The sequence below is a fragment of the Phyllobates terribilis genome, unplaced genomic scaffold (assembly GCF_046119375.1).
Source record: "Phyllobates terribilis strain yellow unplaced genomic scaffold, ASM4611937v1 Scaffold_2__4_contigs__length_985480577, whole genome shotgun sequence".
NCBI lineage: Eukaryota > Metazoa > Chordata > Amphibia > Anura > Dendrobatidae > Phyllobates > Phyllobates terribilis.
Window position 1 is genome coordinate 378,642,118 of NW_027362762.1, and position 26,280 is coordinate 378,668,397.

Here is a 26,280-nt window from a genome sequence, read left to right on the forward strand (position 1 = left end):
TTAATAGTTTTAAACTATATTTTTGTCGGAGTACTCACATCCATTTGGCAATAGTTTTGGCCCATTTCGTAGTGTAGCTTTCACAATTCGGCCTTTTGAAGTTGCTCAGATCATTATGTCCGCTCATTCACCCAACTTTAAGAATTAACTCTTCATTTGCTGCCTCACATACTGTATCCCTGATTACTGTTATTCACATTGCTTATCTGTGTTTTTTTAATTTTATAGCTGATTGATGTAAGTCTCCAAGTTGAATCTAAATATTAGTAATACACTTAATTATGTCGTTATTCAACAAAAATTGTTCAGGTAGGACATATGGAGTTCATAGATGTTACCTGAACTATATTTAACAAACCTAAGGAGTTTTTATTAGCAACTTTTTGAAACTATCAAATCAATGAACCCTTTCCACACAATAGGATGTGTTTTTTATGCCTTAACCATAATAGATCATTATTATCTATAATTGTGATTAGAACTATCAAGGCCAAACTGGCCGTCTGGCAATTCTGTTAATAGTTCCAATTGTGTTTGTTCCCCCTTCTTGATTTTCTCCTCTCCAGGTGTTTTCCATGTTTCCCATTTTGATCTGCCCTATCACATTCTGGGTTGTGCTTTATATGTTCAACTTTCACTGCACTTCCTTGATGGCTATACCTCCAGGTGGACTTGGATATAGGAGTTCCAGCCCTTCAGCTAAGACGTTTACCTTGCATGGTAAACACTAGTTGAATTCCTGCAGTGAGTCCAGTTCCTCTTCCTTTCACCTCTTTAGATGTCTGGGATGTTATAATTGTTCTGTTTACTTTTGTCTCTCTTTAGCTTTCTCTTTTCACCCTATATAAATGTGTTTTAATTTCTCCACCCTGGGATTTTTATTTTCCTGGGCAATTTCCTCTCCTTTTGTTGGCAGTGTGTTACGGCCTCCCCTCTGGCTCCTCAGGAGGTACGAGAAACCCCTTGATGGCCTTTTAGGGAGCCAGGTCTGAGGTGGTATTTTTGTGTTGTGCGATAGGGTCTTTCTAGTCTATACAGGAACAAGTTGGGTTTGGGTATGTATTTTCACTGTAGTAGGTCTTCCCTTTTCCTGTTACAAATGAGTGTGTGTGTGTTACATTCTGGGATCCAACGCCGTTCTGCTCCGCTTCTCAGTGAAGTTACTGCATTTCCGATTAGTCGGCTCTCCGGAAGTGGCTTATACAATGTAAGCCAATGAAGCCTCGTTCTGATGCTTCTTAGACTTACATTGTAAAAGCTACTTTCAATTTACGCATAGAGTGAGCTGGCTAGTCAGAATTGTGGTAACACCACTGAGAAGCGTAGCAGTACGGTGCTGAATCTCAGAGAAGGCGGCTGTAGGTGATTATATTAATATGCTCACAATACACTACATGCATATATCCACACATTTAATAAAAAATATAGATGGGAGTACTTCTTTAATAACCAGCATGGCGGTATTATCACTGCTGTATATGCTGTTGTTTTTGTTATTAAATCTTATATAGCGATGTTATTAGAAATATAAGAAGTAGTAAATCTTGATTTCCTGCAAGCAGGGTAATTTAAATAATAGAGACCTCAATCTGGGGAAGGGGACGGAGCCTGTGTGCTTTCAAATGCCAGGGCTGAATTTTTGTCCAAGTCCATCCCTTGAAAACTATATTGTACACTGTCTGTGCTTCCAGTTCATGGTCTGATCAGAGATATAAGGGACACGTAAAGAACACCAAGTTGGTTGCAACTAATCTTCCTGGAGAGGAAAGCTTGTAGTACTTTCTATGTGGGCTTTTTCTACGTAAAAATGACAATTATGTCAGGACAAACTATGTTGCTTGCCTGAATCTCATGCTAGAGCACATAACCCTTCTAGAATTAAATGTCGTGGTAACACTGCTTAGTAAGGAGTCACAGTGCTACTCAAAGCTATTCTCAGTGTGGCAATGCCATTAGAGGAGTCTACCACTATACATATGGCATCAAACAGAGCATGCTACATTTTTAGGGTTGAAATTTGTATGAAATCTCAGTCATTACAAATTATTTTAGAGAATAAATATACTAGAATATATAAATTCACACAAAACATATCTGTAATACAGTTTGGGTATGTATGGTCTTAGAGTAGCGTAGTGAGCATGCTCTTTTGTCTGCTATATCTGCACATGTATGCAAGAAATGATCACAAACCCAAACTGTGAACAATAAATCAATTTACAAACTAGTAGAATAAAACAAAAACTTTTAAATTCACAAACTTTCATAAAATACTGTTTATTAAAAGAATAAAAACTCAATATATAAAATACAATTTTTTTTAACATTAACAAAACGATTCCAATAAAAACAAAATATGATCTGTCACAGTGTATGCATGCGTTCTCTAACAGTACATCGATGAATATAGGACATACAATCTTCATACAGTAGATAAAGATGAATTTCTGTTTTTGTTTTTTGTAGAAATCCCATGTCCACTATGTGTCTGCGGCACACCTTCGGAAACTGACAAGCGGAGTGTCTTTCCAAGACCACAGCATGTCAATTTCTGTGGCGGGTCCGCATGTGGGGTTTCCATATGAACCTAACCTCTATGAGAAAAGTCCGCAGGTGAAAAAAAAAATGGCGCCGCTCATTTGCATAAAATGAATGGAAGCTGCCGGCGGCATTCGTGCTGTGTCAGGGCCGCAGGCGGCTCCGGACGGTGTGCACATACCCTAAGGGTATGTACACATGTTAAGAATTTGTAGCTTAAATTTCTGCACCATTTCTGCATCTCGTGGCAGGAAAACCGCTGCTTTAAATATGTGCGTTTTTGCTGCTTTTTTTTTTTTACATGCATCTTTGTTGTGGATTTTTTCCCACTCGTTAGTATGGGTGAAATCTGTAGCAAAAACGCTGAAAGAATTGACATGCTGCAGATTTAAATCTGCTGCAAACTTACAAGGAAAAAAAAACAACATTGCATGAGACTTCTTCAATCTCATACACTTTGTTGTTACTAGGAAACCCTTCAGGTTTTGTGACAAAACTACACAGAAAAACGTGACAAGCACACACTGTGTGCACAGACCCTAATTATTCATTAATGGTCTGTGCGCGCAAGGTGTTTTTGTCTGTTCTGCGCAGTTTTGTCACAAAACCTAAAGGATTTCCTAGACGCGACAAAGTGAATGAGATTCAAAAAGTCAATTCTTTCAGCAGGTTCTTGCTATATAATTTGAAAGGAGCAAAATATTGGACATGAAATCCTGATTCCAGTGATGTATCATTTGCTTGGTGTAGTTTTTATAGAATACCTGATTTTTCTGATGTACAGTCATGGCCAAAAGTATTGAGAATGAGACAAATAGTAATTTTTCCAAAGTTTACTGTTTCATTTTTTGTAATGGCAATTTGCATATACTCCTGAATGTCAAAGAGTGATCAGCTTAACAGCAATTACTGTACTTGCAAAGTCAATATTTGCCCAGAAAATGAACTTTAACCCCCAAAACACATTTCAACATCATTGCAGTCCTTCCTTAAAAGGAGCAACTAACATCGTTTTAGTGATTGATCCATTAACACAGGTGTGGGTGCTGATGAGGACAGGGCTGGCGATCAATCAGTCATGATTAAGTAAGAATGACATCACTGGATACTTTAAAAGGAGGCTGGTTCTTGGTATCATTGTTTCTCTTCAGTTAACCATGGTTATCTCTAAAGAAACACGTGCAGCCATCATTGCACTGCACAAAAATGGCCTAACAGGGAAGAGTATCGCAGCTACAAAGATTGCACCTCAGTCAACAATCTATTGCATCATCAAGAACTTCAAGGAGAGAGCTTCCATTGTTGTCAAAAAGGCTTCAGGGCCCCCAAGAAAGACCAGCAAGCGCCAGGACCGTATCTTAAAACTGTTTCAGCTGTGGGATCGGACTACCAGCAGTGCCAAGCTGGCTCAGGAATGGCAGCAGGCTGGTGTGAGTGCTTCTGCACGCACTGTGAGGCGGAGACTCTTTGAGCAAGGGCTGGTTTCAAGGAGGTCAGCAAAGAAGCCACTTCTCTCCAGAAAAAACATCAGGGACCGACTGATATTCTGCAAAAGGCACAGGGAGTGGACTGCTGAGGACTGGGGCAAAGTCATTTTCTCTGATGAATCCCCTTTTCGATTGTTTGGGACATCTGGAAAACAGCTTATTCGGAGAAGAAGAGGTGAGCGCTACCACCAGTCTTGTCTCATGCCAACTGTAAAGCATACTGAAACCATTCATGTGTGGGGTTGCTTCTCAGCCATGGGAATCGGCTCACTCACAGTCTTGCCTAAAAACACAGCCATGAATAAAGAATGGTACCAGAATGTTCTCCAAGAGCAACTTCTCCCAACCGTCCAAGAGCAGTTTGGCACCCAAAAATGCCTTTTCCAGCATGATGGAACACCTTGCCATAAAGCAAAGGTGATAACAAAATGGCTCATGGAACAAAACATAGAGATTTTGGGTTCATGGCCTGGAAACTCCAGAGATCTTAATCCCATTGAGAACTTGTTGTCAATCATCAAGAGACGGGTGGACAAACAAAAACCAACAAATTCTGGCAAAATGTAAGCATTGATTATGCAAGAATGGACTGCTATCAGTCAGGATTTGGTCCAAAAGTTGATTGAGAGGATGCCAGGGAGAATTACAGAGGTCTTGAAGAAGAAGGGGCAACACTGCAAATATTGACTTGCTGCATAAACTCATTCTAACTGTCAATATAACCTATTGGTACTCATAATATGATTGCAATTATATTTCTGTATGTGATATAAACATCAGACAAACACTAATAAAAACCAGAGGCCAGCAGATCATGTGAACATATAATTTTGGTGTCATTCTCAAAACTTTTGGCCATGACTGTAGAGCTAAGATTTCTGGGCTGCGTATAACGCCGCACACACCAAATCTTCAAAACTGCATGGAATTGCAAAGTTCAAGGAGTACAAACAAATATACATGGTGCTTACAGGGAAACATGGTGATGGCAATGTCCTTATGTTGGGAGCTGTTGGTGTCTATGAGCTACATTTCATTGATGGTATCATGAATTCACAAATGTACTACTCTTTATTGAAAGAGAAGATGCTACCAACACTCCGTGCCCTGGGTAGACGTGCACTTTTCCAACATGACAATGATCCAAAACACACATCTGTTGCATTTCTGAAGAACAGGGTGAGCGTGAATCAGTGGTCAAGTATGTCTCGTCATCTGGACTCAACCAAAACACTTATGGAAAATTCTGAAAAGACAACAAGTTGAGCGTCACTCTGTATCCAGCATCCAGGCTCTAAAAGAGATTGTTCTTAAAGAATAGAAAAAGATAGATGTTGCGATGTGTCGTCAACCTGTACATTTCATGCCTAGAAGATTTGTTGCTGTGCTTAAAGATCATAGAGGTCATGCTAGATGTAGTAGTTTTTGATATTGGGTGTATTCATTTTTGCATCAAATAATTTGAGTAAAACTGAAGATTTTGTAATAAAAGTTATATTATTAACCTTACTTTCATATTATAGGTTAAGACATGTGCTATGATGTTCTATGAAACTCAGTCTTGTCAAAATTTTGGAAAATTGTTCTTGTGCTCAGTGAGATATTGATTAAAATCTTACTTTTCAAGGGGGTGTATTCATTTATGTTGAGCACTGTATATATGAATTTCCGTTGTATGATATCTGTTCTTTATGCACGGCCAAACAACTTGACCAATCTCCTCTAAAATTGGCATACAGAAAAATTATGCACTTTGGAAGGTTTTATACCAGGTTTCAGCTCTCTAGCAGCAAACAGGGAAATCCAGCATCAATAGGAAATGAGGTAAGTATGTTAAAACATTATTGTTTTGGCGACCATTAAGAACAAGGGAGTAAAAAAAAAAAAAAAGATATACAGAATGTATGATATATAGGATGTGTCCATAGTCCCAATCAGCGCTGGTGTCACTGTCCCCACCTCCATATGAATTGAACATAAAGAGGAAGTGAGAGAGTAGCCGCAGCCCTAGCTTCATCTTCATGTTCAATTCGCACGAAGGCTGGGACAGTGACACCAGCGCTGATTGGGCGCTGAGCTCACGTTTCATAACAACCGCACAAGAGTCCCGAGAGCAAGAGTGCCGACACTGCTGGAACAGCGCTGCCACGGGAGGAGAGTAGAAGCTTTTTTATTTTATCGAGGCCAAACATTTAGGCCTAGTAGTAGACAACTCCTTTAAGGTTATATGAAATAAAAGACAAAAAAATAACTTCTCGTTATGTCTGCATAAGACAAGCACTTGTATGCAACACATGTTCTGTCAATGAAAAAGTCCTCAATACTGGTAACATTGGAAGGCTGTTGGCCAAACAATGCTTCTGCCAATCGTTATCGTTTGGCTATCAGACATCTTGGCCGGCTCTCCCATACACAGCATCACTCATTCGGAAGCTTAGATGATCGACAGACATGTCTGGCGGCAGCTTATTTCTGGGAGACAATATGATCGTCAGTCCGAAATCAGACATCCTGGATTGATATTTCCCCCAATAATATATTGTCCGAGGCTCTCATACACATTAGAATTAGTCTAACGTGTATGTGGGCTTTATAAGCACTTAGATTCTTTCCGATGCAAAGCATAATAAAGGGGTTCTCCAGATCAAAGAGAGGAACACAAAAACAGCATCAAGGAATGTGTACAAGTTTTCTGCTGCAAAAACCAGAGTGATGGCAGGAAAAACACTGTGTAAAATGCGTGCGTTTTTTTATGCGTTTTCACCTGCATTTTTTCCCTTAAGCTGAATGGGTGAAAAACTCTGTAAGAATTGATATGGCGCAAATTAGAAAAAAAGGTTTTGAAGGTTCAAAACTGCAAGAAAAATATAAGCAGTGTGTGTATGACATTTCAGAAATCTCATTCAGTTTGCTGGTACTGTAAAATCTTGCATTTTTTTCTGCAGCAAAAATGCAACGTGTAAACCAAACCTAAGGGCGATGCACCAAAAAAATGTTTGTTAACGTGTATGAAAATCATGTTGTTTTTGGCAAGCCAAAAAGACACAAAAAGCTCAAGTTAGAATAAGGGCTACCTCCTACCTTTACAGGCTATTCAAAATTAGAATGTCTCTATTATCAGCAGGCTGAATTGTTTTAAGTGCCAGAGAACTACTACATGACTTTATAGGCTTTGCTGGCATTAAATACTGAATTTTTTTCCAAAATGTTGAATTAAGAGGTTGAGACTCATCTCCTTTCCATTTGACCTTACTTTTCATCTTTAGAAGTTGCAAAGATTCTGGTTGGAAACTTTGCTCACTTAAAAGTGTGAATTCAATCAAAATGACTTTGATCTTCCTCTCCACCATCGCTTTATATAACCCACTCTCAAGTTCATACATTGCTTTACAAGAAGTGAAGTCTTTGGTTAAGACAATGATTAATCTTCTGCTTTTTTCAAGAAATGAGTTCATGTCATCGACCAAAGCTGCAAAACAGGAAAATGTAGGTTAGCTGGTACTCCTCTTAGAATTACTCAGTGCTCAGTACATAAGGTGACAAAGTGAAATTCAAGTGAAATTACAAAATCAATTGAAGTTTGAAAGAAGTTTTCTGTAGAAATCCTGAAAAAATATATGAAACTGGCCTGTGACTTTTAATGCTAAAGATATGGCATTTTGTCATACACCTAGGATTCGAGTTTACTATATTTACATAATTATATAGGTTGAAAAAAGATATAGGTCTATCAAGTTCAGCCTTTCTCCACCAGTTATACATCCTCTATCACTAGAATATCTATAACCCACAATGTTATGTGTCTTGAGGAAATCATCCCGCCCTTTATTAAAAGCTGTTATAGTGTCAGCCATCACTACCTCTTGTGGTAGGGCATTCCACAGTCCGACTGCTCTAACTGTAAAGAACCTAATCCCATTCAGCTGCTGGAATAACCTTTCCTCCACATGTAATGAATGTGCTCTGGTCCTCTGTAGGGTCTTTGAAAGGAATAAGTCATATGTCAGTCCTTTGTATTGACCACACATGTACGTGTATATTTATACATAGAAATGAGATCTCCTCTGAGGTGTCATTGTTCTAAGTCAAAGAAGCCCAACTTTTCCAACCTCTCATTATAGGAGAAGCCTTCCATCCCATGTAATAATCTAGACATCCTTTTTAAAATGTGGAGTACAAAAATGGATCCCATATTATAGATGTGACCTTATCAGTGATTTATAGAGTGGTAACTAATAATACATTGGAATTGCAAGATGTTCTCTCTCTTTTTATACATGCTAAAATCTTGTTTGCTTTTGAGGCTGCTGCTTGACATTGAGTACTGCTGCTCAGCTTACTTGTAACCAGAATACCCAAGTCCTTTTCCTGCTCTGTAGTCCCGAGTATATTTCCATTTAATGTATAAGCCGCAATGCGATTACAGCATCCTAGGAGCATTACTCTACATTTATCAACATTAAACCTCATCTGCCATGTGTTTACCCATGCAGACATCCAGATCATTTCGTAATATTATACAATCTCTCTCGGTTTTTATTATTTATTATAGTGTTATGTAACCAGCACAGACTGACACTTTATTTTCAATCCTATTCACAGGGTCATTAATAATGATATTAGAAATAATTTTTCTGTCCCAAATACTAGGGGACCGCAGCACACCACTATTGAACCCAGACCAGTGTTAAAAGGTTGTTGGTTGGATAGCAGATAATGCTTCCAGTCACTTTGCCACCACCACTCTGTCTTCCACACGGTCAAGTCTCAGTAGCCATGAGTCTGGACCGCATATTCCTCACCCTGATCCTCCTTTCTTGCACCATGCTGAGTGCCCAGAGACAACTGATCCTACACTTGGACACTCCGAAGAGCTGTTCACTTTTCCATTTATAGATTCTGGCCTCTCGCCTGGCCAGCCTGAAGTGGTGCAAGAGGAGATTGCATGTAGCAATGCCCAAATATTTGAGTAGCCACAGTCACACAAAGGCAATGGTGGGAAACTGTCACAAGAGGTGGACGATGATGAGACACATTTGCCAGAAAGTCAGGAGGAGGACTAGGGTGCGGAAGTGGAAGATGAGGTGGTGTACGATGAAGTCACTGACCCAACCTGGCAAGGTGTCATGCAGAGCGAGGACAGCAACACACAGGGGGAGGGAGGTGTAGCACCACAACAGGCAGGAACAAACAGGCAGGCGGGCAACCGTTTCCTAGAACACCAAAACGAAGGAAGTTGCCAGTATAACTGTTAGGTCTTCTTGAGTCTGGTTGTTTTTTAAAGGCGCAGATAACCCCAAAAAGGCCATTTGCAACATCTGCCAGGCCAGCATCATCATGGGTAGCAAAACTAGCAGCCTGACCACCATCAGTATGCTCAGGCCCATGACAGCAAAGCACCCTACTTGGTGGGCCAAACGCCAGGGTCCAGAAACAGTGTCTGCGGATGACACCACTGCTTGTTCTGCTGTTGTGCGTACACATCAATTCCCTGTCCATGGTGCAGGCGAAGATGCCTCCCTCCCTGCACCTGTCGCTGCACACTCGTAACTACCACCATCAGCAACCATGTCCTTGTTCCAGCGCAGCATTCAGTAGTCCCTATCCCAGTTCTTGGAACGCAAACGCAAATACGCAGCAAACGCCCCACAGGCCACACTACTAAACTCACACATTTCGCGAATGCTTGCCCTTGAAATGTTGCCTTTTAGGCTTATGGAGAAGGAAGCTTTCCACAACCTGATTGCGGCGGCTGTCCCTCGGTTCTCGATCGCCAGCCTCCACTATTTCTCCCGGTGTGCTGTCCCTACATTACACAAGCACATGTCCCAGAACATTAGCCGTGCCCTCAACAATGCAGTTACTGGGAAGGTCCACCTAACCACGGACACGTTAACAAATGCTTGTGGGCAGGGAGGGTACATCTCTCTGACTGCGAAATGGGTTAATATAGTGGAATCTGGGGCCCAGTCGGACCTTGGGACGGAAAACGTCCTTCCGACGCCAAGTATTGTGGGCCCTGGATCAATCAGGGATGCCCCCACATTCTACAGCTCCTGCACCTCCTTCTCCTCTTCAGCCTCCATCTCCGTAATGACCAAATCCGCCGGAAGCTGGAAGCACTGCAACACTGCCTCGGGAAAGCCGCAACAGGCTGTGCTGAAGCTAATATGCTTAGGTGACAACCGCACACCACTGAAGTGTTATTGACAGCTCTAAAAGAGCAGACAGATCTGTGGCTGTCACTGCTGAACCTACAGCCAAGCATGGTAGTGTGTGACAATGGCTGAAACCTGGTGGCGGTTCTGAAGCAAAGCGAGCTCTCACACTTACCATGACTGGTCATGTGCTCAACCTAGGGGTTCAGCGGTTTCTCAAAACCTACCCAGATCTTCTGGATTTGTTTGTCAAAGTACACCGCGTGTGTGCCCATTTTACAAAGTCAGCTACAGCTTCCACCGCCCCTGCTGTGCTTCAGCAGCATTTGCAACTTCCAGCTAACCGACTGGTGTGCGATGTCCCCACGCATGGGAACTCAACGTTGCATATGTTGGGAAGGATTTGTGAGCAGCACAGGGCAGTTGTTGAGTACCAGTTTCAAAACGTCAGTCGGTATTCAGGTCAGCCTCCGCACATAAGAGCTCAGGAGTGGACATGGATGTCAGATATGTGTTCCGTCCTCCAAAACTTTGAGGACTCCACCCAGATGGTGAGCGGCGATGGGGCCTTAATTAGCATCATCATACCGCTTCTCTGTCTTCTGAAACGATCGCTGCTCACAATTAAAGAGGAGGCATTGCAGGCAGAGCACGATAAGATGGAGCAAGAAACCATACAGGGTGATTACACACAGCTCTGCCTCATCTTATCCCAATGTGGATTGGGTCACAATGAGGAAGAGGAGGAGGAGGAAGAACAGGAGCTAGTTTCCTGCGCTATAGACGGTACTACCCACACAGCTGTCATACCGTCTGTTCAGTGTGGATATCCTGAGGAGAGGGAAGAGGAGGAGGAGGATGAGGAGGAGAGCATGGTCAGTCATCCTCTTGGTGAGGACACGGAAGTCTTGCCTGTTAGCAGTCTGGCACACATGGCTGACTTCATGTTACGCTGCCTTTCCCGTGACCCTCGCGTTCTCCAAATTTTGGGTGACAGTCATTACTGGTTGGTGACCCACATTACAAGGAGAACTTTTTGTCTCTCATTCCTGCGGCAGACAGGTCTGCTAAAATGATGCAGAACCAGAAGGCCCTTGTTGCGGAATTATTAAAAAAAATCCCATCTGAAAACGCTGGCGGCAGAGGTCACAGTTCATTGGACAACCAAGGAGAGCAGGTTAGGGAGACACAAATAAGATCCAGCAGAGGCAGGGGAACACTGTCAAAGGTCAGGGAGAGTTTTCTCAGACCCTCCCATCGCAGAGGCCTTGATGTGCAGGGTACTCTCACAAGGAGGGATAATTTTACAAAGATGCTAAAGGAGTACCTTGCCAACCGTACCAACATCCTCCGTGATTCCTTTGTGCCTTATAATTATTGGGTATCCAAGCTGAACACGTGGCATGAACTGGCTTTCTACACCTTGGAGGTCCTGGCCTGCCCTGCCGCTAGAGTTTTGTCAGAGCGTATTTTTAGAGCCGCCAGGGTAATTATAAGTGATAGGCACATCCGGCTGTCAACTGAAAATATAAATGAACAAGGGCTGGATTGGGCGAGACTTCTCAACACCACCGAATGATAGCAGCAGAACATATATTCAAATCCAGTGTCTTTTTTTTAGGAGGTCTATTCCCATGCACCTCTTCACACTCAGAAGATTTTGTCTATTTTCTGTTGTCCTCCTCCTTCTCCTCCATATCACCAGGGTGACCATGATGCAAAACCCACTAACATTTTTCAAGGGTGTTTATGATGCCCATAGGAAATGTTTGTCATACACTATGTTCATGTATACCCCACAGGGGTAAATGTTTTTCAGGCCATGCACTTAGTGCATGGGCATAACAAGTATAGGAGACCCGCTCCTTTACAATGGAAACATTTTTTTAATGAGGCCCTCTTCTATGTCTCTTCCAAGGAGCATCGGAGTGCGTCAAAATTTTTGTCAGCCCTTGCAGTCACTGCATACGCAATAACCGTATAGGAGACCCGCTCCTTTATTATGGGAACATTTTTTTTAATGAGGCCCTCCTCTACGTCTCTCCCAAGGGGCGTTGGATTGAGTCCAAATTTTTGGCAGCCCTTGCAGTCACTGCATATGCAATAACCGTACAGCAGAACCGCTCCTTTATAATGGGAACATTTTGTTACCGAGGCCCTCCTAAAAGTGTCTTTAAATTGGTATTGGGTTTTTTCCAAAATTTAGGCAGCCGTTGCAGTCACTGCATACACAATAACCGTACAACAGAACCGCTCCTTTATAATGGGAACATTTTGTTACCGAGGACCTCCTCTATGTCTCTTTAAATTGGTATTGGGTTTTTCCAAAATTTAGGCAGCCGTTGCAGTTACTGTATACGCAATAACCATATAGCAGAACCGCTCCTTTATAATGGGAACATTTTGTTACCGAGGACCTCCTCTATGTCCCTTTAAATTGGTATTGGGGTTTTTCCAAAATTTAGGCAGTCGTTGCAGTTACTGTATACGCAATAACCATATAGCAGAACCGCTCCTTTATAATGGGAACATTTTGTTACAGAGGACCTCCTCTATGTCTTTTTAAATTGGTATTGGAGTTTTTCCAAAATTTAGGCAGCCGTTGCAGTTACTGTATACGCAATAACCATATAGCAGAACCGCTCCTTTATAATGGGAACATTTTGTTACCGAGGACCTCCTCTATGTCTCTTTAAATTGGTATTGGGTTTTTTCCAAAATTTAGGCAGCCGTTGCAGTTACTGTATACGCAATAACCATATAGCAGAACCGCTCCTTTATAATGGGAACATTTTGTTACCGAGGACCTCCTCTATGTCCCTTTAAATTGGTATTGGGGTTTTTCCAAAATTTAGGCAGTCGTTGCAGTTACTGTATACGCAATAACCATATAGCAGAACCGCTCCTTTGTAATGGGAACATTTTGTTACCGAGGCCCTGATCTATTTTCTTTAAATTGGTATTGGGGTTTTTCCTAAATTAAGGCAGTCGCTGCAGTCACTACATACACTATAACACTATAGGAGACTCGCTCCTTTATAATGGGAACATAGCCAGCTGATGGCCCTCTAACAATAGTGAGGGCCGACTGCTGACCCTTTAAGAATAGTAAGGGCTGCCTGATGGCCCTATAAAAATAGGCTTTGTGACTTTCAGAGTCCCTCCTTCATAAATGAAACAGGATATGTCTGATTATGTCTCACACACCACATGGTCAGATAAGTTAGTAAAATGTTAAAATGATATTTACTGGTAAATGTTTTGTTCACCATTGAAAGTAATGGAAAAGTGCAAAAACGCATCAAAAATGCCATGTGTAAACATAGCCCAAGGTGTTGAAGATCATTTTTGGTTTTGGTTATTTATTTTGCCTAATATACAAGTCATTACCCTGGAAAGAATGTTCCTTAAAATTTTTCCCAGGAAAATCCATTTTGTTTTCGTTTTGGTATGTTTTATTGTGAGCCCGTAAAAGTGGCATAATACTCTGACAACATTGTTCACAGCAGTGACCTTGGAGTCAGAGATGCTTCCAGGGGTCTTCCCCATCCTCTTCCCATTTAATTTGAGCATTGTTCTCGTTGATTTGGGCAATTTTTAGGCCCCCTGCAGACCTCTGGGGGAGGGCCGCAGGAAAAATGCTTGAGTTTCACATAGACTTACATTGGACTCGTTGCTTGGGTCGAGCATAAGAGCATTCCAATTTGCTCGACTCGAGCAACGAGCACCAGAGCATTTTAGTGCTCGTTCATCACTAACTATTATTTTTGTGTTGATTTATAAATGTATGTGTATTTCTGTATCTGATCAAGAAGGACATATGATTATTTGTATAACCCTGAATGTTTTCTTCTCTTTGATTCTGAAACAATGATGTTTAATTAAAGCGGCCCCTCCTATACCAACTATGTAAATTCATTAAATGCACAAACAATGAGACCTGAGCCCCGTGAGTAATGCCCTATCCCCTTACCTGTCAATGTGTACTTGAATGGAGAACTGTAACTATTTTTAAGGAATATGTGCCTGCCTAGCAGAGAGACTTGAAACAGAGAGGCCAGGGTGGGACCCTCTGGTCTCCTGGCCTTGTACCTGGATGGACTGTCGGCTTCCTAAACTTGCCGCTACCTTCTCTCTATGGGGGCCCACCAGAAACGGGGGGCCACTGGTTGAGGTCGCTGGCCCTGGAAGTCCCAAAATCTCAGCTGTTCGATCCCAGGCAGGCTAGCGGAAGGGTGAGAACTGTGTAATGTTGTACCATCTTGGGTATTAGCTGGGACTGTTCTACCTTTTTATTGTCCGTTTTGTGGTTCAATAAAGTATTGCCACACTGTTTTACCCTCTCTGAGTAGTATTACGCCCAAGGAAGACCCAGGGTTGTCACAAAAGCTATAGAAATTTTCTAAGCTAAGTTTTCAGATTTTGAGTTCAGATTTCCTTTAAGGGGACTCTGTCCACACAGGATGACTGTTCACTAATGACGGGGCCAATCATTTATATACACCTTCCCACCTACTTGTTTCCATCTATCTCCACTCTTCTCTGACCCTATGAAGGAATAGCTGTCAACCAAATAAGAGGGGCAGGTGGAGATTGAGGGAAAACAAGCAGGTGGGAAGGTGTATTTAAATATTTGGCTCCCCCATGAAGCACCAAGCGATGTGACTTAGCTTGAATATATTATGTTATACAATTTTTCTGATGGACAATGTTACAAACTTTGCCTATGACTTGCTAGATAACAGATCAAACACATGTATTCTTACCTCCTCCTGGAACTACATCTCTCTCAAAGATACATAGTTTATACCCAAAATAGTTTTCCAACACTGGAGCAAGAGTTTGAAGTGCAAAATGTCTCTCTTCAGATTCAAAGGTGGAAAAACTTTCTAAAGACAGATAAGCATCATATTCTTTCCCATCTAAGTGAAAAAGAAAACTATATTATGTTTATCTGAACAGATGATGGTTTATATAAACATATAAAGTTGATATATATTATCTTTCACAGATTCTGCCAATATCAGCGGGTTTCACTGCTTTATGTGTATACAAGCCTTAAGACATCAAGACACTCAGCTTAATTATTTTAAAAAAAGGTGATCAGGTAAGATCCAGTAGGATCACTCATCAATACTCTACTACCTTCAAAAACAGCTACATTGTTTCATAGATGTAGTGGTTGAACTTTTGGGCCCCATGGTCTAAGATCAAACAGCATGTGAATCAGACAAAAATACTCTCCACGGTAAGTATGTCAAGGTAATTAAAGGACAAGATTGTCAGGTAGAAGTCTCACCTTACAGAGTTGTGCTGAAATGGGCACAGCTCCAATAAGGGCATGGAAGAAACAGTTGGATATGTTGGCTGTTAGTGTCCTGAGTCCTCAGTTGGGTTTTCCAAACCTTAATGGAAAGAAAATGGAGCTTCAAAGAAGCAGGAGGGGTTTGGATGGATACTCCACAACAGGACGAGAGGGGAGGAGAGGAATAAAAACAAAAGAAAAAGCCGTGGTTTTTAGGGACACATGCCCTTTAAAAGAGCAGGCAGAGTATATGCAGGGGCACGCACACAGCGTTCATTACCTGAACTGCCTCGTCGCACGTCTCAATGAAGCTGACAATTGTAATGGGATGTGGGGCCAGGATGCACATATAGGGGGGCAGGACAAGGGACATATGGGAGCCAGGATGCACATATGGGGGGGCAGGACAAGACACATATGGGAGCCAGGATGGATCTTGTCACGGGTGTGTCAGATGTGACAGACAGTCACCCTGCAGTTGGTTGCAGAAGATCTCTTTGTTTGGCATTACAGACACCTTCTTAACTGTTTCACTCTAGGACCCAGCGGCTACCTCCTCCCTGCTAATTAACACCCTGGCCTGGGTGTTTAAATAGTTTCACTTTGAAGCAGGAAGGTGCCGGTGATACTCACATTTCCTTGTGAATGCTTGGAGCTCTCAGACTGCTATTTTCCTCTGTGGTGCTAATAAGATGCTTGGAGTTATCTCTCTGAAGTCGTCTAAACCTAAGCTACTTTCCCCGTGTTTATCTCCCTTGTTGTCTTTAGTCGTTAGTGGGGATCGACTACTGTTCATTCCTCTTCCCTATCCAGGGCCAAGCACTAGGGAAATACAGGGTTTAGGTTCACGTGCGGCAATTGGTGAGGAACCAATATAGGGACGTTAGTGGAGACAGGGTGATATCAGATCAGCCCAGGAGGTCTCTACTCCCCCCTTTCCCTAGAGTCTGGGCTTCCTTTCCCCCTTCCCTTTGTGTTGCACTTAGTCTTTCACACACCTGGCATGACAGATATATGGGGGGGAGCCAGGATATATACAGTACAGACCAAAAGTTTGGACACACCTTTAAAGATTTTTCTGTATTTTCATGAATATGAAAATTGTACATTCACACTCAAGGCTTCAAAACTATGAATTAACACATGAGGAATTATATACTTAACAAAAAAGTGTGAAACAACTAAAAATATGTCTTATATTCTAGGTTCTTCAAAGTAGCCACCTTTTGCTTTGATGGCTGCTTTGCACACTCTTGGCATTCTTTTGATGAGCTTCAAGAGGTAGTCACCGGAAATGGTCTTCCAACAATCTTGAAGGAGTTCCCAGAGATGCTTAGCACTTGTTGGCCCTTTTGCCTTCACTCTGCGGTCCAGCTCACCCCAAACCATCTTGAATGGGTTCAGGTCTGGTGACTGTGGAGGCCAGGTCATCTGGCGTAGCACCCCATCACTCTCCTTCTTGGTCAAATAGCCCTTACACAGCCAGGAGGTGTTTTTGGGGTCATTATCCTGTTGAAAAATAAATGATGGTCCAACTAAACGCAAACCGGATGGAATAGCATGCCGCTGCAAGATGCTGTGGTAGCCATGCTGGTTCAGTATGCCTTCAATTTTGAATAAATTCCCAACAGTGTCACCAGCAAAGCACCCCAACACCATCACACCTCCTCCTTCATGCTTCACGGTGGGAACCAGGCATGTAGAGTCAATCAGTTCACCTTTTCTGCGTCGCCCAAAGACACTGTGGTTGAAACCAAAGATCTCAAATTTGAACTCATCAGACCAAAGCACAGATTTCCACTGGTCTAATGTCCATTCCTTGTGTTCTTTAGCCCAAACAAGTCTCTTCTGCTTGTTGCCTGTCCTTAGCAGTGGATTCCTAGCAGCTATTTTACCATGAAGTCTCCTCTTAACAGTTGTTGAAGAGATGTGTCTGCTGCTAGAACTCTGTGTGGCATTGACCTGGTCTCTAATCTGAGCTGCTGTTAACCTGCGATTTCTGAGGCTGGTGACTCGGATAAACTCGGATAAACTTATCCTCTGAAGCAGAGGTGACTCTTGGTCTTCCTTTCCTGGGGCGGTCCTCATGTGAGCCAGTTTCTTTGTAGCGCTTGATGGTTTTTGCAACTGCACTTGGGGACACTTTCAAAGTTTTCCCAATTTTTCGCACTGACTGACCTTCATTTCTTAAAGTAATGATGGCCACTCGTTTTTCTTTACTTAGCTGTTTTTTTCTTTTTTCTTGCCATAATACAAATTCTAACAGTCTATTCAGTAGGACTATCAGCTGTGTATCCACCAGACTTCTGAACAACACAACTGATGGTCCCAACCTCATTTATAAGGCAAAAAAATCCCACTTATTAAACCTGACAGGGCACACCTGTGAAGTGAAAACCATTTCCGGTGACTACCTCTTGAAGCTCATCAAGAGAATGCCAAGAGTGTGCAAAGCAGTCATCAAAGCAAAAGGTGGCTACTTTGAAGAACCTAGAATATAAGACATATTTTCAGTTGTTTCACACTTTTTTGTTAAGTATATAATTCCACATGTGTTAATTCATAGTTTTGATGCCTTGAATGTGAATGTACAATTTTCATAGTCATGAAAATACAGAAAAATCTTTAAATGAGAAGGTGTGTCCAAACTTTTGGTCTGTACTGTATATATATATATATATATATAGATATACACATTTATACATATTTGTATAGATAGATTTTCTTTCTGTGTTAGTCAAATAAATAGTGTTGGTTAAGTACCACTGGCTCCTCATTGTCTGCGCTGTTGCATTCAAGTAACCTGTTTACATATGGATCCACCATACTGGCATGGCTTTTGTTATAAAAGGAAACTATAAAGCCAATATGAACTAGAGACTTAGAAAATCTTAAATTAAAATTCTCTAAGTGACATTTAAAGGGGTATTCTCAAGTTATGAAATTGTTATATTTAGTTAGACAGCATGAAAATAAGCAAGTTTGTAATGGACTTGCTTTTTATCTGCTTTTTTTTTCTATGAGAGCTTTTGTCTTATATTGTCTATAGCTCGTTGCCAAGGGGACAGACCATCAGAGGGTGGCCATCCATACAAAGTAGCTACATTTGAAGTTGGCCCTCCGCACAGCAACCAGGAAGCCAGGAGGCTGGGGAGCAATCCACTTCTGAAGACAAATGTTGCAGTCTCTTTGTCTGACTACAGACCTATGAATCCACCACAGCGCACGCATTGTCGGGACCAGAAGGTATGTATGAGTTATACTGTACATACTCCCGGCCAGTGAGCACGGCCTTGCTTTTCATACACTTGTAAAGTAATAGAAAGTGTATGGTGCGAGGTCACACCCACTGGCTGAGAGTATGTATAACTCATAAATATCTTCCGGTCCCGACTCAGAAACCAGCGAATCCTCATAGCGCACAGTGCATGCGCTGGGGGGATTCATAGGTCTGCAGTCACACAGAGTGACTGCAGGCTTATCGGCCACTTTCTGGTGACACATTCCCTTTAAAAAAACAAATGTGACACTTACCTCCAATTGTTTCATCAATTCCAGAAATACTCCGGTATAAGAGAACAATTTGTATCCTAAACAGTATGCACAAGCCAACCAGAAACAGAATGCAGACAGTGCAAATGATAGATGCAATAACTGATGTTATAAAGACTGTCTTAGAAATATCTTGGCTCTTATCTGTTGGACGAAAAAACAAATTTCATTATAACCCAAAGCTGCTACTGATCCACAGTGACTGATTTCTCATGCAACATAAGCATTGTAAGGCTTAGCAAGTAAATGTAATATCCATAAAATACAGTAAAGTGCTTCCTATACTACCCCATGGGTGACGGTTGACTGTGCTATTCAGTTATCATATTGACATTTAGTGATGTAGATTGCAAGTTTTTTTATTACCTTCACATGTCAATATTTGGTTAGCAATGTATTTCACTTTAGTATTTGGAAGCCAAAACCAGTAATAGAAAAGCATAAAAAAAATGTAATGGAAACACATGTAGTTCTTCATATTTGTCTAACTCCTGCTTTTAGTTTACAAATACTGATGTGAAATGCTTATTCTGCTATAGGAATGTTACCTAAAGGAGGTTTGAAGTCTCATACACAGACACATTCATTCAAATATTAATTTGTAATGGCTATTGGTGTTGTTCATACATGTTCAATGACATAGTGCAGTGAACAAATAAACATTCTGAGTATATTTTTTTAAAAAAAGAAACATTTGCTTATCTATTAAAAAAAAAAGATTATTGTGTGAAAACTTCAAGTACAGTGGCCTTCATCATAGATGATAATGGTCTGTGGCTGGCCACCTAAAAGATACTTTATTGTTAGATTTCACCGGATGCATGTACGCTATGGTTAAAAATCAGACATTTTTAAGAACTTTAGTCTAATGTGTATAGGCACTTTAAGAATCTTATTACAATGATGCCCAATGTAATGGCCAGCTTAGCTTCTGTATAGACTAGCAAGGTAAGTAAAGTAAGAAATCTTTAAAGGGAACCTGACAGGTCCCCCATGCTTTCCAATCCACAAGCATTTGCATATTTGTTGTAAAAAGGGGTTTTCCCACAAATAAAGTTAATTTTAATCAACATTTTAATCAATAGATCTTTAAATAACCATCAACAAGCTTCTTATACCTCTCAACTGGAATTTTGGGCCACTATTCTTTTGCAAATTGCTCTAGGTCTCTCATATATGAAGGATGCCTTCTCCAAACAGTAATTATAAGGTCTCTCCACAGGTGTTCAATGAGATTTAGATCCAGACTCATTGCTAGCCACTTCATAACTCTCCAACGCTTTGTTGCCATCCATTTCTTGGTGTTTCTTAAGGTATGTCTGGGGTCATTGTCCTGCTGGAAGACCCATGACCTAGGACACAAACTCAGCTTTCTGACACTGGACACTACATTGAGACCCAAAATCCTTTGATAATCTTCAGATTTCATGATTTCATGATACCTTGCACACTGTCACGCTGGCGGATCGTGAATCCACTACGCCATGGACCGGGGAGAACCTGGAGGGGCTTAACTAGGCAAACATCTCGGTTTTCCCTAAAGCCCCTGATGGTGGGGTTAGACTTGAGCCACAGTTGGATGCCAAGTGCCAACCCAGGACAGATACCAATACGGCGGCAGCTGACCCCCAAGGGTCAGGACAGAAGACATGGACTCTGAGTCCAAGGCAGGACTGAATTCAGATGGAACCAATATTGGAGCAGGTTCAGACAGGACCGGCACTGAAGCAGATATAGATATAGTGGGTCTCAAGCACGGGTCCTGGTTCAGGTACCAGGAGAACTGCGCGTCATGCGCAGACCCAGGGACATAGGTGCCGAAGCAGGGGATGCAGCAGGATGGCCTAGACGGTAAGTAGGCATCCTTGCTGGGAGAGAGGAGAGGAGGCATGCAGGGACCCTGGCATTAAAGTACCTCCCTTTATGCCCCCTCTTCATCAAGCCCATGAGGAATTTCTCCAGAAGAAGTGGGGCCTGAATATACTCCTTGGGTTCCCACGGTCTCTCGTTGGGACCAAACCCCTTCCAATCCACTAGAAAAAAGGCTTTTCCTCCCACCTTCTTCATGGCAAAGAAGCTCTCTACCTCGAAGATATCCTCAGAGCTGACAGGCGCAGGAGTGGTACCTGGATCCTAAAAGAGGGGACTTAAGATGACTAGCTAGAGGAGAGATATGTGAAAGGAATTAGGCACGCGTAATGAAGCCGGTAGCTTCAATTTGTAGCATACCGCATTGATCTGCTTGAGTACCTCGAAAGGACCGATGAAGCAGGGACCCAACTTTTAAGACGGCATCTTCAGACGGATGAATTTCGAAGGGAGCCGCAACTTATCTCGTGCCTGGAAGGTTGGTGGATCCAGGCGTCTCTTGTCGGCATGCATTTTCATCCGTTCGGAGGACTTCTCTATATCTCTATAGTGGCTTTGGTATCCCTCCAGATTTTGGAGAATTCTTTAGTGAGAGCATCGGCTGCATGGACGCCAATAGCAGCCACCAACTAAAGAGGAATACCAGGCCGGTGACCATAAAGATGAAGAATGGTAATTTCACACAGGCATCACTAACATGATTATTATAAGAGAACTCCGCCCAAGGCAACAGCTTGACTCAGTTGTCATGGTGCATATTCATAAAATGCCAAGACCACATTCAACAGTTTACAAGTAGCTCTCCAGAACCTGAATGTGAACTGGACACCCCTGTCAGACACAATGTGAAGAGGAAACACATGAAGGCAGAAGATGTGCTGTATAAACCTCCCACCGAGCTCAGTAGGAGGCGGGAGACCAGGCAATGGAGTAAAGTGAGCAATTTTTGAGAAGTGGTCTACCACAACCCAGATGATGGAGCAACCAGAGAACATAGGGAGGTCCGTACTAAAGTCCATTGTGATGTGCTGCCAGGGAGCTGAAGGAACAAGAAGCAATAAAAGACGCCCAGACGAAAGATGCTTAGGGGTCTTGTTTCAAGCACAGGACGGACAGGCAGAAACATACTTCAAAATATCCTTTCTCATTGTATGCCACCAATAATGACGAGAAAAGAGTTGCATAGCCGTCCTCCGCCTGGCATGAACAGCCAACTGAGAAGAGTGCCCCCACTACAGAACTCACTTATCAGATTCTGACATAAATTGGACTGACAATATTTGTGTAGGTACCCTATAATATAATCTTATATACGCAGTGGAGGTCTTGTTGTATTCCAACTTGATCTTGTTTATATGCTATAGCCAGTTGTGCTTTTTAAATGTTTTTATATTTTCTACTTTTGACTTGTCTGTTATTCAATAAATATGTAATATTTAATATTTGGTGTATCCCTGAATTCACAAACTTCTTTTTCTCCTTTATGTGCTGTTCACTAGTATGCGATAGGTTGAGCCCATTATTTATATATATTTGAGTGGCGCCCTGTCATATTTCTGTTGTCCCGTCAGAGATAGTTGGGCACTGTGCTTGGTTGATCTTCAGCATGAATGAATGGAGCAGCAGTGCGCATGACTGATCACTGCTACATGCACACAGGGCCCTTCTGAGCTCTCATTCTCCGGATCAGTGGGGGTCCCAGCGATCCGATAGATAGGGGATAACATCCAAATTTAACCTCTTTACAACCCAGGATGGTTTGCATGTTAATGACCAGGCCAATTTTTACAATTCTGACCACTGTCAATTTATGAGGTAATTACTCTGGAACGCTTCCACGGATCCCCCTGATTCTGAGAATGTTTTTTTGTGACATATTGTACTTCATGACTGTGGTAAAATTTCTTCGATATCACTTGCTTTTATTTGTGAAAAAAATGGAAATTTGGCGAAAATTTTGAAAATTTTGCAATTTTCAAATTTTGAATTTTTATGCCCTTAAATAAGAGAGATATGTCATACAAAATAGTTAATAAATAACATTTTCCACATGTCTACTTTGCATCAGCACAATTTTGGAACCAAATTTTTTTTTATTAGGGAGCTATAAGGGTTAAAAATTGACCAGCCGATTTCTCATTTTTCCAACAAAATTTACAAAACCATTTTTTTTAGGGACCACATCACATTTGAAGTCACTTTGAGGGGTCTTTATGACAGAAAATACCCAAAAGTGACACCATTCTAAAAACTGCACCCCTCAAGGTGCTCAAAACCAATGCAAGAAGTTTATTAACCCTTCAGGTGCTTCACACCAATTAATTGAACGTGAAAGGAAAAAATGAACATTTAACTTTTTTTCACTAAAATTTTATTTTAGACCCCAATTTTTTTATTTTCACAAGGGTACCAGGAAAAATTAGACCCCAAAAGTTGTTGTGCAATTTCTACTGAGTACGCTGATACCTCATATGTGGGGGTAAGCCATTGTTTGGGTTCGGAAGGGAAGGAGCGCCAATTAACGTTTTCAATGTAAAACTCACTGGAATTGACAGCTGACCCCATGTCGCGTTTGGAGAGCCCCTGATGTGCCTAAACAGTAGAAACCCCCCACAAATGACCCCATTTTGGAAACTAGACCCCTTAAGCAACTTATTTAGATGTGTGGTGAGCACTTTAAACCCCCAAGTGTTTTGCAAAAGTTAATGGCGTAGAGCCAAAATCATTTTTTTTCCACAAAAACGATCTTTTAGCCGCAATATTTTTATTTTCACAAGGGCAATAGGAGAAATTGGACACCAAAAGTTGTTCTGCAATTTCTCCTGAGCACGCTGATACCCCATATGTGGGGGAAAACCATTGTTTGGGCGCACGACAGGGCTCAGAAGGGAAGGAGCGCCATTTTACGTTTTCAATGCAAAACTCGCTGGAATTGACAGCGGACCCCATGTCGCGTTTGGAGAACCCCTGATGTGTCTAAACAGTGAAAAAAAAACTCAAGTGACCCAATTTTGGAAACTAGACCCCTTAAGGGACTTATTTAGATGTATGGTGAGCATTTTAAACCCCCAAGTGTTTTGCAAAAGTTTATAACCTAGAGTCGTGAAAAAAAAAAATCATTTTTTTTCCACAAAAATTATCTTTTAGCCGCAATATTTTTATTTTCACGAGGGTACTAGGAGAAATTGGACACCAAAAGTTGTTGTGCAATTTCCATGTACGCAGATACCCCATGTGTTGGAGAAAACTACTGTTTGGGCGCATGTCAGGGCTCGGAAGGGAAGGAGTGACGCTTTTGAATGAAGACTTTGATGGAATGGTCTGCGGGCGTCAGGACACGTTCTCACAGCCCCTGATGTACCTAAACAGTGGAAATGCCTAACAAGTGCCCCCTTTTTCGAAGTGGTAGCTGATTTTTGAATTCTATAATGTAGTGTCATACGTCAGTTGTGTAGGACAACCTGACGAACACTACACAACTGACGTATGACAACCTGACGAACACTACGTCAGCTGTGTAGTGTTCGTCAAGTTGTCATACGTCAGAAATTAATTTAATAGTCCATGGAAGTATGGTACCTTTTGAAGCAGTCTTCCATGCACAGGCCAGGCTTGCCGGGGCAGGTGTCACATTGATAAATGGTGTCCTTGCGTATTCCCCTTTTATAACACACTCGGCACCTCTTTTGTGACTTACCTTTTTTTCTGCTGTGAGGGATCTGCCCCGGGAAATGCTGGCCTGGTACAATTCGAGGTCCTTCAGTTCCGGAAGTACTGGGGCCTGCTCTGTCACCGCTGCCAAATATCAGGGCCTTGATAACTGTCTCCTGGAAGTGAAGATAGGACGTAGAAGTCTGGCCTGCACATTGTGACAGAAGGAAAGCGTTGTGCATTGCCATCTGTACAATGTGCACAGCCAGCTTCTTATACCATAACTTGGCCTTTCTCAAAGCACTGTACGGCTGGAGGACTTGATCAGAGAGAGAAACTCCCCCCATGTACTTGTTGTACCCCACTGCACAGTCTGGTTTGGCGACCTGTGTAGTGGAACCTCGTGCAGTGCTGAGGGTGCTGCCATCACCATGTATGGTGGTCAAGAAAAGGACATCCCCTTTGCCCTTGTACTTTACCATCAGCAGGTGGTTGCTCCATTGGGCTCTGCTCTCACCCCTTCTGAGCAGCTGCCCAATTAGCGTCTTTGGGAGGCCTCTCTGATTTTTGCGGACAGTACCACAGGCTGCGCTACATCGCACAGAGAGAGACTTGAAGAGCGGGATACTTGTATAAAAGTTATCCACGTACAGGTGATAACCTTTATTCAGCAGCACCAAGTCCCACACAATTTTCTCACTCACTCCCAGAACAGGGGGGCATTCAGGGGGTTCAATCCTGGAGTCCTTCCCTTCATAAACTCTAAACTTGTGAGTGTACCCTGAGGTACTCTCACAAAGTTTATACAGCTTGATCCCGTACCTTGTCCTCTTACTGGCAGGTACTGCCGGAATCCAAGCCGCCCCTTAAATGGATTAAGGACTTATCCACACAGATGTCCATTTGGGGCACATACACTTCAGCAAAATTGTTGTTGAAGTGTTCGATGACCGGCCGAACTTTGAAAAGACGATCAAAGTTGGGGTCATCGCGTGCAGGACACCTTGCATTATCTTGGTAATGCAAGAACTTGTGGATGGCCTGAAAACGTTTCCGGATCATGACCATTTGCAACACTGGAGTGTTAAACAAAACATCAACACTCCAGTATTGCCGAACTTCTGGCTTCTTCAGGATCCCCCTAAGAAGGACCAGGCCCCAAAACATCATCATTTCTACAGCGTCTACAGGAGACCAATTAGAAAATGATGAAGAGGGGTTTTGTTCCAAAAATTGATGAGCGTATAAATTAGTTTGGCCCACCATGAGATTTACAAAATCCTCAGAGAAAAAGACTTTGAAAAAGTCTAGTTCTGTGAGGCCGGTGGTGTCAAACTTGATTCCTGATTCCGCCCCGAAATCAGGAATCAGTGGCTCATAATTTTCGGGGGGCAAGGTCCATATGAGGTCAGTAGTGGGGGGTTCTGGATCGTCTTCTCTCCTGCGACGACTGCGGGGCGGTCCAGCAGCACCTGAGGAGGAAGAGGAAGAGGAGGAAGAAGAGGAGGAGGAAGACGACGAGGAGGAGGAAAAATAAAGATATGTGGGATCCTCGCCCTCGCTGTCAGTGTCGGAGGCAAGAAAAGCGTATGCACCCCTGTGGTGCATGCTCTGCCCTAGCCATTTGATTGGTGACATTGATCGCACCAATCAGACATGGCTGGGGCAGAGCACCTGTATTCAGGTACTCTGATTGGAGCGATCAATGTCATCATCGATC

General features: G+C 42.2%; 1 protein-coding gene across 2 annotated transcripts in view; it reads right to left on the reverse strand.

The window, feature by feature from the left end:
- Positions 1-2,261: 2,261 nt before the first annotated feature.
- LOC141210786 (interleukin-18 receptor 1-like) overlaps positions 2,262-26,280 on the reverse strand; it is a 111,610-nt gene continuing 87,591 nt past the window's right edge. For both annotated transcript variants that reach the window (XM_073664765.1, XM_073664764.1), the window contains exons 8-10: positions 19,023-19,184; positions 14,950-15,105; positions 2,262-7,494 (exon numbers count right to left, since the gene is read on the reverse strand). In XM_073664765.1, the coding sequence (XP_073520866.1) occupies positions 7,109-7,494; positions 14,950-15,105; positions 19,023-19,184 (704 nt within the window). In that variant the 3' untranslated portion in view covers positions 2,262-7,108. The remainder of the gene's footprint in view (positions 7,495-14,949; positions 15,106-19,022; positions 19,185-26,280) is intronic.